The following is an 18,407-nucleotide window of genomic DNA, read 5'->3' on the forward strand; positions in this document are numbered from 1 at the left end:
ACGCATAGAATCCAAGATTTACCTCAGAAGAAAACTCATTTCGGCCGCTTGTATCCGGGATCTCGTTCTTTCGGTCACGACCCATAGCTCGTGACCATAGGTGAGGGTAGGAGCGTAAATCGACCGGTAAATTGAGAGCTTTGCCTTTTGGCTCAGCTCTCTCTTTACCACGACAGACCGGTACAGAGTCCGCATTACTGCCGACGCTGCACCGATCCGCCTGTCGATCTCGCGCTCCATCCTCCCCTCACTCGTGAACAAGACCCCAAGATACTTAAACTCCTCCACTTGGAGCAGGATCTCATCCCCGATCCGAAGAGGGCATTCCACCCTTTTCCGATCGAGGACCATGGACTCGGATTTGGAGGTGCTGACCCTCATCCCGACCGCTTCACACTCGGCTGCGAACCCCTTCAGTGAGCGCTGGAGATCACGCCCTGAAGAAGCCAACAACACCACGTCGTCTGCAAAAAGCAGAGACGCGATGCTGAGGTCCCCAAACCGGACACCCTCAACGCCTCGGCTGTGCCTAGAAATTCTGTCCATAAAAATGATGAACAGAATCGGTGACAAAGGGCAGCCTTGGCGGAGTCCAACCCTCACTGGGAACGAATCCGACTCACTGCCGGAAATGCGGACCAAACTCTGGCATCGGTGATACAGGGACCAAACCGCCCTTATCAGTTGGCTCGGTACCCCGTACTCCCAAAGCACCCCCCACAGAACCTCCCGAAGGACACGGTCGAACGCCTTCTCCAAGTCCACAAAACACATGTGGACTGGTTGGGCAAACTCCCATGCACCCTCGAGGATCCTGCTGAGGGTGAAGAGCTGGTCCACTGTTCCACGGCCAGGACGAAAGCCACACTGTTCCTCCTGAATCCGAGGTTCGACCTCCCGACGGACCCTCCTCTCCAGCACCCCTGAATAGACCTTACCAGGGAGGCTGAGGAGTGTAATTCCCCTGTAATTGGAACACACCCTCCGGTCCCCCTTCTTAAAGAGGGGAACCACCACCCCAGTCTGCCAATCCAGAGGCAGTGTCCTCGATGTCCACGCGATGTTGTAGAGACATGTCAGCCATGACAGCCCCACAACATCCAGAGCCCTTAAGAAATCCGGGCGGATCTCATCCACCCCCGGGGCCTTGCCACCGAGGAGTTTTTTAACTACCTCAGTGACTTCGACCCCAGAGATTGGAGAGTCCGCCTCAGAGTCCCCAGGCCCTGCTTCCACAATGGAAGGCGTGTCGGTGGAATTGAGGAGGTCTTCGAAGTATTCTCCCCACCGACACACGACGTCCCGAGTCGAGGTCAGCAGCACGCCATCTCCACTGTAAACAGTAGGGGTGTAAATCGCGGGTTTTGTCACGATACGATATAATATCGATACAAAGAACTACGATACGATATTTGCCGATATCTTAAAGCCTGCTGCGATTCATTCACGATATATCGCGATATATCGCGATATAGTGCTCTACGATCGATTTTTTTTTATTTATAAAAAAATATAGAACAATATCCTGATTTATAACAATTCATACGCAAAATCAACAAGGTACTGCAAACTCTTTATTTAGGAAATTACAAGAGTATTGCAGTATACAAAGTGCTTATTTTAACACTGAACTTTGATGTCGTGTTTTTTATTTAAATATGCGGCGAGATTTGTGCTCCCTGAATATTTGATCACCGCATGGCAGGATTTACAAACTGCACGTGTCTTGTCCGTTGAGCCATATTTTCTTTGGAATCCAAAGTGCTTCCAAACGAATGACTTGAAGCCTAAAGGGGAGCAAATTTCTTCTTCTTTTTGGACACTAGCCATAGCACCAGCCCAGGAGCCGCGTACTAGTTGTCGACTCCCCTTTCACGTGCCTGCTCTGCTCACAACACAATGCCGCCCACTGCTCCCTGCTCCCGGAAAGAGGAAGCAAGCAACAATGAACTGGATTTCAAAATAAAGTTGCGTCTAATGTCCGAGGTCAAACACGGCGATATAAATCGATGTTTACGTTTAGCATCGATGCCAATAAATCGTAGAGCATTATATCGATTAATCGATGTGTATCGATGTATCGTTACACCCCTAGTAAACAGTATTGACGTTGCACTGCTTCCCCCTCCTGAGACGCCGCATGGTGGACCAGAATTTCCTCGAAGCCGTCCGGAAGTCATTCTCCATGGCCTCGCCAAACTCCTCCCACGTCCGGGTTTTTGCCTCAGCAACCGTAGAAGACGCGTTCCGCTTGGCCATCTGGTACTTGTCAGCTGCCGCCGGAGTCCTGCAGGCCAAAACGGCCCGATAGGACTCCTTCTTCAGCTTGACGGCATCCCTTTCCGCCGGTGTCCACCAGCGGGTTCGGGGATTGCCGCCACGACAGGCACCAATGACCTTACGGCCACAGCTCCGGTCGGCCGCCTCAACAATGGAGGCGTGGAACAAGGTCCACTCGGACTCAATGTCCCCCGCCTCCCCCGGGACGTGGGAAAAGCTCTGCCGGAGGTGGGAGTTAAAGCTCTTCCTGACAGGGGATTCCGCCAGACGTTCCCAGCAGACCCTCACAGTTTGGGTCTGCCAGGTCGGACCGGCATCTTCCCCCACCATCGGAACCAACTAGGGGTGTAACGATTCATCGATACACATCGATTAATTAATACACTCTTCGCATAAAGGAGCTTTCAAAGCCGCCCCCCTCCCCCATCTTGGACTTTCTGACCATATCACTGTTATGCTTTTGCCCGCATACAGACAAATGGTGAGAGCGTCCAGGCCGGTTCGCAAGCAAGTACGGGTGTTGCCTGAGGGTGCCTCTGATGCACTGCGTGACTGCTTTGGCTCTACTGACTGGGACATGTTTAGGAGGGCTGCCACTTGCGACGATCGGACAGACATTGAGGAGTATACTGACTCTGTTTCCTCCTACATCAGGAAGTGCATTGATGATGTGACTCTCTCAAAATCCATCGTCACTCGGGCTAACCGGAAGCCATGGCTGACAGGGGCTGTCTTCAGGCTGCTGAGGGCCAGGGACAAAGCCTTTAGAGCAGGGGATGAGGCTGGCTTGAGGACTGCGAGGGCCGACCTGTCCCGGGGCATCAAAGAAGCAAAGAGGGCGTTCTCGTGCAAAATTACCGCCCACTTCAAGGACAGCAGGGACGCACGGAGCCTTTGGCAGGGCATTCAGACCATCACGGATTACAAGCCCGCGCTGCAGAGCTGTGAAGGCGACGTCCGTCTGCTCAATGACCTCAACCGCTTCTTTGCTCGCTTCGACGCTCAGAACAGCACTTGCCTGCTGAAGGCCACTCCCCCTTCACACGAGCTGCCCCTGTGCCTCTCCGCCGACAGCGTGAGGAGGGCGTTTGCCGCTATCAACATCCGTAAGGCGGCGGGCCCTGACAACATCCCGGGTCGGGCGCTGAAGGACTGCGCTGGTGAGCTGACGGATGTCTTCACGGACATCTTTAACACTTCCCTGCAGCAGGCCATCGTCCCGTCGTGTTTCAAAGCTGCCACCATCGTACCTGTGCCGAAGAAACCCGCTCCGTCCTGCTTCAATGACTACCGCCCCGTGGCACTTACGCCCATCATCATGAAGTGCTTTGAGCGGCTTGTCATGGAGCACATCCGATCCGTTCTCCCCCCCGCCATTGACCCCTTCCAGTTTGCGTACCGAGCCAAACGGTCTTCTGAGGATGCCATCTGCTCTGCCCTCCACTCGGCCCTCACCCACCTGGAGAGGAGGGACTCGTATGTGAGATTGCTGTTTGTGGACTTCAGTTCTACCTTCAACACCATTGTGCCACAACGCCTCATCAGCAAACTTGACGCGCTGGGCCTCAGTACCTACCTCTGCAACTGGCTACTGGACTTCCTCTGTCAGAGGCCACAGGTAGTACGTGTTGGCGACAAAATCTCCGCCAGCATCACGCTGAGCACGGGGGCCCCCCAAGGCTGCGTGCTCAGTCCGCTGCTCTTCACCCTCCTGATGCATGACTGCACTGCAACCTACAGCGACAACCGTATAGTGAAGTTTGCTGACGACACGACTCTGGTGGGTCTCATCACCAAGGGAGACGAGACTCAATACAGGCTGGAGGTTGGCCTTCTGACCACGTGGTGCAGGGACAACAACCTCCTGCTGAACGTCGACAAGACCAAGGAGATTGTTGTGGACTTCCGGAAGGGTCACACCCAACACCTGCCGCTGACCATCGACGGTGCTGTGGTGGAGAGAGTGAGCTGCGCCAAGTTCCTGGGGGTGCACATCAGTGAGGATCTCTCCTGGTCCACCAACACCGCATCACTGGCAAAGAAAGCCCAGCGCCGCCTGTACTTCCTGCGGAAACTCAGGCGAGCGAGCGCTCCTCCGACCGTCATGACTGCATTTTACCGCGGCACCATTGAGAGCGTCCTCTCCAGCTGTATTGCTGTTTGGGGTGGCGGCTGCACTGACTACAACTTGAAGGCCCTGCAGCGCATAGTGAACACGGCTGGTAAGATTGCTGGTGCTTCGCTCCCCTCCTTGAAGGACATTTACACCTCCCATCTCACCCGCAAGGCGACCACGATTGTGAGTGATGTGAGTCACCCCGCTCACTCTTTGTTCGAGCTTCTGCCCTCTGGTAAGAGGTACAGAAGCCTGTGCTCCCGCACCACCAGACTCTCAAACAGCTTCATACTCCAGGCTGTTAGGATCCTGAACTCGCTCCCCCGTTCTGCGTAGCGTCCTGTACTTTTACTGTCTGTACTGTCTGTATGCACAGTGGCTCTTATTTGTTGTGTTATCTGTTTATGTATTATTTATTATTACTCTTATTATTTATTGTTTGTGCCTTTTTGTTTATGATGTTTTTTACTTTTGCGCTATGCTTGCTGGCTCCGTTTTGCTCCTCTTATTTATTGTGTTATCTGTTTATTTATTATTTATTCATCACTCTTACTATTGATTGTTTGAATTTTTGCCTTCTTGTTTTTATATTGTGTCGCGTACTTGTATGTCTATCGTGTTATGTGTCTCGTCACCGTGGGATAGAGAAAAACGTAATTTCGGTCTCTTTGTGTGTTGTGACGTGGAGAGATTGACAATAAAGCTGACTTTGACTTTGACTTTTGACTTTGATTAAACGATATAATGCTCTACGATTTATTGGCATCGATGCTAAACGTAAACATTGATTTATATCGCCGTGTTTGACCTCGGACATTAGACGCGACTTTATTTTGAAATCCAGTTCTTTGTTGCTTGCTTCCTCTTTCCGGGAGCAGTGCGCGGCGTTGTTGCGTTGTGAGCAGAGCAGGCACGTGAAAGGGGAGTCGACAACTAGTACGCGGCTCCTGGGCTGGTGCTATGGCTAGTGTCCAAAAAGACGAGGAAATTTGCTCCCCTTTAGGCTTCAAGTCAGAGGCGTAGCCAAGCCGGGGCGAGCCGGGGCGGCGCCCCGGCTAGGACTCCCTGCGCCCCGGTTGAAAAAAATCGAGCTTTTTCGATTCTTCATTTTCATGCCGTTTTTTTCTTTCGGTCTTGCGTGAATGTGCTTGCGCTATTCTATGTGCGCGATGTTATCCATTCACCGTTTGCCTCCCGGACCCGGATGTTGTTTTAGTGATGTTCGATTTTTTTTCCTGTGGGCGTGCGCCCCTACTGGAAAGATTCCTGGCTACGCCTCTGCTTCAAGTCATTCGTTTGGAAGCACTTTGGATTCCAAAGATGGCTCAACGGACAAGACACGTGCAGTTTGTAAATCCTGCCATGCGGTGATCAAATATTCAGGGAGCACAAATCTCGCCGCACATTTAAAGAAAAAACACGACATCAAAGTTCAGTGTTACAATAAGCACTTTGTATACTACAATACTCTTGTAATTTCCTAAATAAAGAGTTTGCAGTACCTTGTTGATTTTGCGTATGAATTGTTATAAATCAGGATATTGTTCTATATTTTTTATTAAAAAAAAATAAAAAATCGATCGTAGAGCACTATATCGCGATATATCGTGAATGAATCGCAGCAGGCTTTAAGATATCGGCAAATTTCGTATCGTAGTTCTTTGTATCGATATTATATCGCATCGTGACAAAACCCGCGATTTACACCCCTAATTATTATTATTATTATTATTATTATTATTATTAAAGGCTTCTTCTTTATCTTGTTTAGTATCTTCATGTTTAGGAGATTAATTTTGCATCTGGAAGTAAAAGCATATTCTTGCAAACGTAGAATGATATTGGTTTTGATTTATAGAACTTATCTTCGCTCGACAAAAAGGTTCGGTTGCAAGTAGGAGCGCAAGTGGGGGGAGACACTTGGCCTGTTATACAGACATCTGCCAGTAGGAGGCAATGCGATTACTCGAGCACACAAGCAGGCGTGTCTGACGCTGGGTAGGAGGCGCAGCACGCTACAAAATCCAACAAACGCTCAAATCCGTCCTTTAGCTTGTTGCTTCATGTTCAACCGGGAATCGGAAAAGATGTCCAGCGTCAACTGGAAGCCTTTTGTTTACGGGGGACTGGCTTCTATGACGGCGGAATGTGGTGAGTGAGTGACGTGTGAGGAAGCCGCGCGGAGGCCCTGATGCGGGGCTCACCGGGTTTGGTGATGTTTGGACAATATAACTAGAGCGACACGCTCTCTTTTCCAGGAACATTCCCAATCGATCTAGCCAAGACGCGTCTCCAGGTTCAGGGTCAGGTGGGGGACAGTAAATACCGAGAGATCCGGTACCGAGGCATGTTGCACGCTATTGTCAGGATAGCAAGAGAGGAAGGGATACGGTCACTGTATTCAGGGTACGTGCGTTTTACTTTCGTGTTCGTATTTCTTCCATCTTTCTTTGTGAAACGTGTTTGCGGTAAATGTTCTCACTTCCTCTTAATGTGCACTTCCCTGAGCACCGCTTTCCTCTCCTCTGCATGCATCTGTCAAATTCGTTGTGGTCACGTGTTCCCTTTTCGTATCAATGAGACCTTCATGCACATGTGACTTTTATAGAATAGCCCCCGCCATCCTGCGCCAGGCATCCTATGGGACCATCAAAATCGGCACATACCAGAGCTTAAAGAGATTACTTGTGGATAGGCCTGAGGGTGAGGCTGGGTTCGTCTGTCATGTACACACTTGACTTAAACATGCATGCTGTATTGTTGAACTACTAAGAACTACCAGAGCCTGCTCAGACTATTTACTTTCTCTCTTCTCATTCAGATGAGACAATGCTGACGAACGTACTGTGTGGCATACTTGCTGGAGTCATCTCTTCATCCATCGCCAACCCCACTGATGTGCTGAAGGTAACTAAAGTCTGAATATGCAGCAGCAATCGATCATCTGTGAAGGACTTCGGTTTTGCATTTGGAGGGTCGCAGTTTAAGTCCTCTTTTTTTTTGGTACATACAGTGCCTTGCGAAAGTATTCGGCCCCCTGGAACCTTTCAACATTTTGCCACATTTCAGGCTTCAAACATAAAGATAAAATTGTAATTTTTTGTCAAGAATCAACAATCACAATCGTGAAGTGGAATGAAATTTATTGGATAATTTAAACCTTTTTAACAAATAAAAAACTGAAAAGTGGGGCGTGCAATATTATTCGGCCCCTTTACTTTCAGTGCAGCAAAGTCACTCCAGAAGTTCAGTGAGGATCTTTGAATGAGCCAATGTTGTCCTAAATGACTGATGATAAATAGAATGCACCTGTGTGTAATCAAGTCTCCGTATAAATGCACCTGCTCTTTGATAGTCTCAGGGTTCTGTTTAAAGCGCAGAGAGAACCATGAAGACAAAGGAACACACCAGGCAGGTCCAAGATACTGTTGTGGAGAAGTTTAAAGCCGGATTTGGATACAAAAAGATTTCCCAAGCTTTAAACATCTCAAGGAGCACTGTGCAAGCAATTATATTGAAATGGAAGGAGTATCAGACCACTGCAAATCTACCAAGACCCGGCCGTCCCTCCAAACTTTCATCTCAAACAAGGAGAAGACTGATCAGAGATGCAGCCAAGAGGCCCATGATCACTCTGGATGAACTGCAGATGCTAACTACAGCTGAGGTGCGAGAGTCTGTCCATAGGACAACAATCAGTCGTGCACTGCACAAATCTGGCCTTTATGGGAGAGTGGAAAGAAGAAAGCCATTTCTCAAAGATATCCATAAAAAGTCTCGTTTAAAGTTTGCCACAAGCCACCTGGGAGACACACCAAACATGTGGAAGAAGGTGCTCCCTAATACGGGTGTAACAATACATCGATACACATTGATTAATCGATATAATGCTCTACGATTTATTGGCATCGATGCTAAACGTAAACATCGATTTATATCGCCGTGTTTGACCTCGGACATTAGACGCGACGTTATTTTGAAATCCAATTCATTGTTGCTTGCTTCCTCTTTCCGGGAGCAGTGCGCCCGGCGTTGTTGTGTTGTGAGCAGAGCAGGCATGTGAAAGGGGAGTCGACAGCTAGTACGCAGCTCCTGGGCTGGTGCTATGGCTAGTGTCTAAAAAGACGAGGAAATTTGCTCACTTTTAGGCTTCAAGTCATTCGTTTGGAAGTACTTTGGATTCCAAAGAAAAGATGGCTCAACCGACAAGACACGTGCAGTTTGTAAATCCTGCCATGCGGTGATCAAATATTCAGGGAGCACAAATCTCGCCGCACATTTAAAGAAAAAACACGACATCAAAGTTCAGTGTTAAAATAAGCACTTTGTATACTGCAATACTCTTGTAATTTCCTAAATAAAGAGTTTGCAGTACCTTGTTGATTTTGAATTGTTATAAATCAGGATATTGTTCTATATTTTTTATTAAAAAAAAAATCGATCGTAGAGCACTATATCGCGATATATCGTGAATGCATTGCAGCAGGCTTTAAGATATCGTATCGTAGTTCTTTGTATCGATATTATATCGTATCATGACAAAACCCGCGAATAAACACCCCTACTCCCTAACCCAAATCGAGCACCATCCCCACTGTCAAACATGATGGTGGCAGCATCATGGTTTGGGCCTGCTTTTCTTCAGCAGGGACAGGGAAGATGGCTAAAATTGATGGGAAGATGGATAAAGCCAAATACAGGACCATTCTGAAAGAAAACCTGTTGGAGTCTGCAAAAGACCTGAGACTGGGACGGAGATTTATCTTCCAACAGGACAATGATCCAAAACATAAAGCCAAATCTACAATGGAATGGTTCACAAATAGACATATCCAGGTGTTAGAATGGCCAAGTCAAAGTCCAGACCTGAATCCAATCGAGGATCTGTGGAAAGAGCTGAAAACTGCTGTGCACAAACGCTCTAACATCCAACCTCACTGAGCTCGAGCTGTTTTGCAAGGAAGAATGGGGAAGAATTCCAGTCTCTCGATGTGCAAAACTGATACATACCCCAAGCGACTTGCAGCTGTAATTGCAGCAAAAGGTGGCGCTACAAAGTATTAGCGCAAGGGGGCCGAAGAATATTGCATGCCCCACTTTTCAGTTTTTTAGTTGTTAAAAAAGTTTAAATTATCCAATAAATTTTGTTCCACTTCACGATTGTGTCCCACTTGTTGATTCTTGACAAAAAATTAAACTTTTATATCTTTATGTTTGAAGCCTGAAATGTCGCAAAATGTTGAAAGGTTCAAGGGGGGCGAATACTTTCGCAAGGCACTGTATCTCGTGTCTAAATGTGCCTTAGAAAATGTCCTGTGTGTGACTTATTCCGTTGCTGTAACGAGTGTCATAGTCCCACTGGGACCTCACGGCTGTCTTATTAATAGACTGTGGCCTCCCAAGGCTTAATTTAGTGTCCTGTAAATGATACGGGTGCATGAATGATTAGCATACTCTCGCTAAACTATCACAGAATGTCTTTAGTATGGGTTAATTGTTGCTACACATAGCAACAGTTTTTCATCACAGCACATTGAGCTAAGTGATCATGAGAGCGACGGGAGGCAAGTACGTAATCAGCACCAAGAAAAAGCAAGCCAAGCTTAGGCTTTCCTCTTAAGTCGGCTTCCTCAAAGCCAAAATATAATGAGGAACTCCAATTACTTCTCAGATCCGCATGCAAGCCCAAGGAAGGGTGATCCAGGGAAGTATGATGGGCAACTTCATCAACATCTATCAGCAGGAAGGGACCAGGGGACTTTGGAAGGTACAACATACTTCAAATGGCTTAGTTCGGAATGATTCCTCCCTTTGAGCTAGTCTAGGGGTGGGCAAACGTTTTGACTTGCGGGCGGGCCGAATTGGGTTATAAATTTTGATCGGGGGGCCGAACCAGGAGCAGATGGATGTAGTGTTTGTGTGAAGTAATATAAATGACATGTAAAGGTCATTGCATAAAAGGTTTTTACTTTTAGTAGATATTAAAGCATGGATATTAAAAAAAGCTTTTTGAAAACAAATGCATTTATTAACATCATTAAAAAAATATTTCACCAAAAAACTATTATCAGTGATTCTTCTTAAATACGACACTGTTATGATGAATAACATTTTCCATCACTTCAGCGCCTGCAGGTCAGATTTATGAAATACTATGTTTATCTAATGAGGCAAAATCACATCCAACGGCAAACATTCTGACCAAATACATCATTTAGAAGAATCAGTGAAAGAATACATCTAAATAAAGTAATAAAGAAATCAATAGTATTGTTGGTTTCCCTTTTTTGCTAGTTCATCATAGTCTGGAGTAAAATCTGTTGTGGTAATTCTTAGAATAAAGCCGAGGTGTCGGTCCGTTAATCTAGATCTATTACGGGCTTTGTTGACGTTCATGTGGCTGAACGTCTTCTCACACACGTAGATCGAGCCAAATCGTCCACTCTTTTTTAACATTCGGCACTCAGTGTCCACCTTTCTTTTCTTCGGGCCACTCATTTTAATGGAAGGATTCCAGGGGAAGGTTTGTGGGTGGCATTAGCGTAAAACTGTATCTGAAAACTCAGCGCGCGAATTACGAGAATATTGACGTCACAGCCTACACTCAAAATTTGGTACTGATAGATGAAATGACTACGTACTACTGAGTACGCACACACACTTGTGAGTGTGCACCGAGCTTTCTGACACGGCTCCCGGGAGTAACTGCGCGGGCGGGCGGGCGCTTCCCCATCTACTGAGGAAACATAGTAATTGCAGGGAAAATGACCCCCAAAAGAATTAATAATACAATTTATTCAGGTTTGGCGGGCCGGATTAAACGGCCCCGTGGGCCGGATGTGGCCCGCGGGCCGTAGTTTGCCCATGTCTGAGCTAGTCTGTGTTTTCGTTGTCAATATTCTGGGTGTCATCTTCACTCTTGGCCTCTCTGTTTATCAGGGTGTCTCTCTAACCGCTCAGCGAGCAGCCATTGTGGTCGGAGTGGAGCTTCCAGTCTATGACATCACCAAGAAGCATCTGATCCTGTCTGGTCACATGGGCGACAATGTGTACACGCATTTCTTGTGAGTGAAAAGTTGAAATCGATCCCCCAACAAAGTATGCATCTGCCTCACTCTTGATATTATTCCTAATAGACAATTGGAAAGCGCAGCTTTATACTCGGGTTCTTTTAAGGTGCACCGAGATAAAGAGCAGATGTGTCTCGTGGCTGTTGCATCAGCGTAAAGCACTGTAAAGCTAACTTTGTGGTTTTTATTTGATGTGCTTATTTGACCCACCCCCACCCGTTCCATACGCGTGTCATTGCTTAACATTCTAGTTAGACCAGTAAATGCTGTTTTATGATTGGGCTGTTTGAATGGTAAAAGAAGCCAATGGGAGCTGTTATTTACAAATGAAATAAAGCGGAGTCATCATTGTTCTTACCATTGACAATAGAAAATGTTTTACTGTAAGTCGTTTTTTTCAAAGCCAACTATTTGAACAGATTTTAATACAATTCCTTTCATTTAAAATGTTCATTTTTAAAGCAATATGTTCAGTGTTCCTCTATGTATGTGATTTGCCACTCATGAGTTCGCATATTGTGAGATTTATCTCAATCTGTCCACTGATGTTTGCTTGCATGATTACTGTTCTTGTCAGGGCAAAGCCATGTACAATAGAAAAGTGGCTTTGTTGCCATTTTGTGGCACATTTGGGCAATTGCAGGGAATAGTGGCAAAACACTTTATAGACTTCTTTTGCAAGTGTTATATTTTAATATACGATATGGCTTTGTGGCATGCAGGTCCAGTTTCGTATGTGGCCTGGCAGGGGCGTTGGCCTCCAACCCGGTAGATGTTGTCCGGACGCGGATGATGAATCAGAAAGGAGGAGCTTTGTACCAGGGAACACTCGACTGTATACTGCAGGTAGGTCTAAGCAAAAATATAAACTTTCTGTCCAAGACTTTGTTTTTGTACACAAAGGGCCTATTTAAAGTTGTTGAATATTGGTGGGCCAGAGCAGGGTCCAACAGTTGCCCATCACTAACAAGTGACGTCATAAGCATGCCAATGCCCTTCCAAGTGTGCAATTGTCTGTGATTAATGGACTTTACTTTCTACTGTCCTCCGCTGCGTACCGGGTCATGCCTCCAAGTCGTCCATTAATCCCTGATGATTGTACACCTTGTTGGTAATTTAACCCTGAATTCTACAAAAAAAATAGGTGACTTAATGCCATATAAAGACTCAGAATAATACACATCTATTATTTGAATTTTTTGCCAAGAAGTCTAAGAATTAGATTTGGAAGAATGCGTAGGGATTGTGTTAACATCATATGCTGCACATAAGATGAATGAGTATTTGGTGCAAATCCCCTCTTCTGTGCAACATTCTGACAATATTCTGTTATCTGAGTGCTTTTACAGCACGTGAGGGCGACTACGACAAGCGAAAGATAGATAGATAAATTGAAGTGCACATGGAACCTTGATAGACTGTGCTTTTGACAAGGATTGAATAAAAGCTAGCCATCTATTCGTGGTTTGTAACATTTGTTCTCATTAGGACCGATGGATAGCTGGAGGCTGTCCCGGACTCGACTTAAGACTTACAAGTTTTTGTAATGAGGGAAGAAGCTGAAATAAAACCACACACAAGCATGGGGGGTGGACTTGTGACAGGAGGGCCTGAGTGGAGATTTGAACTCAGAACCTCTCAATTATTAAGATGTGTGCTAACCACATACAGTAATCCCTTGCTACTTTGTGCTTCACTTATCGCAGCATCGCTCTATCGAATCGAAGCACACGAGTGCACTCCTACACTATCAGGGGCTCCCCGATGCGTCGTACCTTTTTGCGGTGTCACGGCTTTGTCTGACCATATGACCCTAATGGCCAATAGGAACATGTTGAGCTGTGTCCTTGCAACTGATTCGCTTAGCAGTTCTAAGTACGATTTATTTCAGCCTCCCGCACTGTCTATGTCAACATGCCAGACTTGCCCTTCATCACGGAAGTTATTTTACTTCGAGACTTTTGTGAGAATGTTTACAAAAGTGTTTAAGTAGTTACTCAATAAGTGTCTCTAAGAGTCAGCTTGTCTTTAGGATGTTCACAAAAGTGTTTACTAAATAGTTGGTAAACAAGAATGTTTCTTGCCTTTAAAATGTTTGCAAAAGGGTTTAAAAATGCAAAAAAAAGTCATTAATAAACAATAGTGTTTAAAACTACAATAAAGATTAAGTCTTGTGTGGATATATTGTAACAATATATTTACTTTTATTTTCTTCATTTAAATGAATAAGAATATTTGTAAAAGTCGATTTGACTTTAAAATGTTTACAAAAGTGTTTAAAATAAAAAAGAAAAACGTTTAAAAGTACATAAAAGTGTTTAAAATGAAATAAAAGTTAATAAAATCCTTGTGTGGATATTGGAATAATGTATGTTCTCTATTTTGCGGATTTTCACCTATTGCGGGTGGGCGTGGAACCAATTAACCGTGATAAATGAGGGATTACTACCGTTTTTCCCGTGTATAGTGCGCAAAATTTAACTAATTTATTGTCCTAAAATCTGGGGTGCGCATTATACAAGGGTACAATTTTTTTTTAATTTAAATTTTATTTTTTATTTTATTTTATTTTTTTAAAGAAAGTCATGGTACAACAAAACCAACAACAGGACTGACCGACAAAGTCGTGGAACAAAAAGACAGGATGACATTACCAAAGACAGGAACAGAAACCACATCATGACTGTAACACATGCAATGATCCGACGGTGAGCGAGGGGCAGACAGGACTTAAATACAAAACACGTTACATCGATTGAGGTGACACAGGAAGAGAGGGGCGACGCGAACAGAAACTATGGCAACCTAGACACATAGCAAAACTGGGGACGAGACATGACAAATCTCCCCCGAAATAAAACTTGAAATCACCTTTCTTCTTGTTTGTTGTCAATCGCGCATCGCATTCAGCCATCCTGCCCAACACACTTAGTAAAATTCATAATTGACGACACATCGTTTGATGCGATGGTGCAATCCTTGATCGTGTGTTATTGTCAAATATTGTTTGTTTTTTAATCTCCATCGCGGACCGTACGTCATACGGAGGCCGCCATTACAGATGCGCAGAACGGATGCGCAAGACACGTCAGCTATATAAAGAGCGAGAGTTGTTTTCTTCCTATTAGTTTCAATTCACTGTTTAATTAGCAGTTTCAATCAGCAAATAACAAAATGCGTATTACATGTAATATTTTATTTCACAACACTTTGCCTTGTTTCTTTCGTCTCCGCTGTTCACTTCAAACACGCTCCATACGATCGCAATGCTCTCGTATCAGACGCTTGCTCGATCACCTGCTCGTTTGCTGTCTGTCACAATGTACCCTACACAAATCCGAAACATTTGTTGCGGCTCCGAGTCACGACGAGGGGCAAGTTTTGGTTTCCAAGGGTGTTTTTATTCCTCTTCAACGTCTCTCCCATACAGAGCCGCCTTTTTCACGTCCGCACGCCTTTTTCACATGCGCGCACGGAGCGCGGTGGTGCGTTTATGGGCAGTCGGAGAAATCAACGCCAACAAAAAAAATTACATCCAGCCTAGTTAAGACCATACCAAAGACTATAAAAATGGGACCCATTGCCTCCCTGCGTGTGTGACGATCATTGGGACTTAAAAAAAAAAAAAAAAATCATAAAAATTGGGTGCGTATTATACATGGGTACAGGCTTTTTTCCAGCATCAGCATGCCATTTTTAGGGTGCGTATTATACATGGGGGCGCATTATACACGGAAAAAAACTGTACTTTTTTTTTTTTTTATTACTCACCCAATTTGGCTCAAAAAGCAATGGTCCACTAATAAGCGAAGTGTGACAAAAGAATACAACCACATGAAATTGGCCATTTTAGAGTTAAATCAATACTAGTAATACAGTGGAGCCTTGGTTTTCGGCCGCAATCCGTTCCAGAAGGTTGTTCAAGAAGTGAATCGTTCGAATTCCGAATCACGCTTTCCCATTACAAATAATGGAAAAAAATTATAATTCGTTCCAAGCAAAAAAACTTTTTTTAAGCATTTTTTCACACCGCCGATCGCACAACCATAGTGCGCCGCCGACCGCGCAACTGCACCGCGCTGGTCGCATTATTGTGACAGAGCGGTCGCTAAAATTTAGAAAATTTAAATATTTAGAAAATAGTCCTAATGGACTTTCCAAAATTTAAGTGGATCTCAGTGCGCAGGGAGCTTAATTTGGTCCGATCGCGAAACCGCCGCGCGCCGGGCGCTCACTGTCGCATTGCTTTAGGAGCGTCTTTGTGTTTTAGGATGGCTTTACTGCTCCCACTTGCTTCCTTTGGAGGCATGATTAGAGTTGAGGCAATCCTCAGAGTAACGAGAATGTAATAACGAACGGAGTCAGTTGGCATGCGGGTCCTCTCGGTTCATCTCGCGAGGTTCGACAACCAAATTTTGTCCGACATCCCAAGCAAACAACTCTCTAATTTTTTGTTCGAATACCGATTTGTTCGAGAACCGGGACGTTAAAAAACCGAGGCTCCACTGTAAAAGATAGTATGTCTCTTTCGAGCCAAACTTTTTTTCCCTCCAGTACTGAGTGAAGATAAATATCTTGCAGTGATCTTTAATATTTAGCTCAAACCTTTGTGACACCATTTTGGGTCTCAAAAAGCACCCAGAGGAATGTTGAATAATAATGAAGAGATAACAAGCCCATTTGTGTATTAAACCTGTTTTTCCAGACGTGGCGCTCGGAGGGTTTCATGGCACTCTACAAGGGCTTCTTCCCAAACTGGCTTCGTCTGGGTCCGTGGAACATCATTGTATCCTTTAAACATCTCATTAGTGCTGCACTTGCACACTATGTATGTGATGCAATGTCTTTTGGAGATGAAGAAATTGTCTGGAAAAAGCTCTCGAAGTTCAAACTAAATCGTTCATTTTTCTCTTCTAACATTACCCCCCCCCCTCCCCAATGTATTTTGCATTGAGACCATCTATGTCTGGGATCATTTGGTCCAAAGGCCAAACTCCCATTAACTGTACTGGAATTGCCTTTAAAGTACGTTGTGATTTAAGACAAGTTTAATTTGACCACCCTCATAACTCAAATTACCCATCCCTGTTGAAATAATCGGAAATGCCATTAATCTGTTCCGGCCGCAACCTACAAAAAACATTTTTGTGTGTACTTTTAATAAGGAAAAATAGCTTATGCATCATTTTATGCTGCAATTTAGTTCATTGTGCTGCTCCTTTTGGTGTACCCACCTTGGCCATCAGGAGGCAGTCTAATTTAGCACAACAGTACTACATCCTTTCCTTTTTATCTAACACTACACACGGAAGGGACTCAAATGTTTTTTTTGGTTGTTTTTACACTTGAAGGTTCCACTGTCTCTTGTGGTGTAACGCGCTAATTCCCAGCCATGTGGTCGCATTTAATTCTCCGGCTGTTCACATAAACCCTGTTGGACTATCACCTCAGCACCTGACTGCCTGATGCAAGTGGGCAAAATAGAAAAAGGAAAAAGTTGATAATCTCTTTCAAATCCTTTGTGCAAATGTTAGTTTTGTTCAAGACCACCAAGGGTTGTGTCTGAAAGTCACTAGAAAAGAACAGACATCCCCCTCTTCTCATTGAGCTCCAACCTAAACTGAAATGAGATTACACAAGCGGTGACAAAAGGGAGGCTTTGTGCTCAACTAGGAGAAGAAAAAAAAAAGACTTGCCTATTTCCTTTACTCCACATCCAGTTCTTCCTCACATACGAGCAGCTCAAGAAGATCAACGTTTGAGCGGCGGAACCAGAGCGAGCACTACTTGAGACAGACGGGCGGAAGGGTCTCGACTGTCAGGATTGGAATGGATCCATGATAGAAAGACCGAAGGAGTAAACAGGGCTCCATGGAGACCCTCGTTTGCTGTAGGAAAGATTTATGAACGTGTGTGTGAGTTTGTGTGGGTTAGGGGGTATCGGGCCTGCTCCTGTGGAGACTGCTGCGACGTTTGCACGTACTTGAATCTGATATTTTAGCTCATCCAAATGCTTCGTCAAGCCAAACGTTTCATTCTGACTCGATTGAGAGATTTATGTAACAGTGGCCTCTGTGTTCATTCATAATTGTATGAGGCTTGATTTCCAGGCCTCTTCTACTTCAAAAACGAGTGCCTTCAAGTTTGCCAATAGAAAATGTTGCACAAGTTGAAGAGCAGCTGACAATCACTGCAGTCATTCCTTTCTTAAATAGAGTGTTGCAGTTTGTCAACGGAGTTCACAAATGGTCTTCTGTGTACTTGGGGGGAAAATAGTCTAAATTGAGAGCCAAAAATTGGTTTGTATGGTAAGAAGTTATTTAAAAGCAACCTGAAGCACTAAGCGTCCATCTGTAGATGTGAATGAGTCGATCAGGCAGCTAAGAGGACCTTGTAAATTTTCATTTGACATCTTGGCTTGGATTATGTCATCGGTTTACTGCTTATTTGCACTACGACTGCTGCACGTGATGCCTGTTAGTTAAGTTGAACTTTCTGTGCACGATGCATCCATTGAGGGAATATTTTATACTTCCTGGCTCTCTGTCTAAACAGCCAAGTTACTGACAAATGCCATTGTGTATCTTTTTAGTATTGCTATAAATGTGAAATAAAATGAAAAGAAAAAAAAAAGACCAAGCTGTCGTTTGCTATGCTTTCACCACAGTGTAGAGCTGTGGAGCTACATTCATCTTCTGACCCAGATGATTGCAGCCTCTACGGAACCTTGTTCAAGCCCTCAGATGTTTCTGAGGGATTGCCCGGCTTCTATCAAACACGCGGCATACCACAAAACATCAGCCCATGAATTATTCAGGACAGCCGAACATGTAATTGTTCTTGTTTCTCTGGGTAAATTCCCAGTTTTCTCGCCATCAGAGCTGTTTAGATGCTGACAGCTCAAGGGAGCGCAGTGGGAAACATTGCAGTGAACGATGTGT

At 45.0% G+C, this 18,407-nt stretch overlaps 1 protein-coding gene across 2 annotated transcripts; it reads left to right on the top strand.

The window, feature by feature from the left end:
- The first annotated feature begins 6,351 nt into the window (after nt 1–6,351).
- LOC133165869 (kidney mitochondrial carrier protein 1-like) lies at nt 6,352–18,101 on the top strand. Of its 2 annotated transcripts, XM_061295761.1 has the most exons (9): nt 6,352–6,547; nt 6,655–6,802; nt 7,005–7,099; nt 7,218–7,303; nt 10,068–10,163; nt 11,336–11,460; nt 12,189–12,312; nt 16,172–16,252; nt 17,187–18,101. In XM_061295761.1, exons 1-9 carry the CDS (start codon nt 6,460–6,462, stop codon nt 17,226–17,228), a joined length of 885 nt encoding a protein of 294 aa, XP_061151745.1. In that variant the 5' UTR covers nt 6,352–6,459; the 3' UTR covers nt 17,229–18,101. The 2 variants fall into 2 exon arrangements, with proteins under 2 accessions (XP_061151745.1, XP_061151746.1); XM_061295762.1 differs by lacking the exon at nt 10,068–10,163.
- Nucleotides 18,102–18,407: the final 306 nt, after the last annotated feature.

The sequence above is a fragment of the Syngnathus typhle genome, linkage group LG13, assembly GCF_033458585.1.
Source record: "Syngnathus typhle isolate RoL2023-S1 ecotype Sweden linkage group LG13, RoL_Styp_1.0, whole genome shotgun sequence".
NCBI classification, from domain to species: domain Eukaryota; kingdom Metazoa; phylum Chordata; class Actinopteri; order Syngnathiformes; family Syngnathidae; genus Syngnathus; species Syngnathus typhle.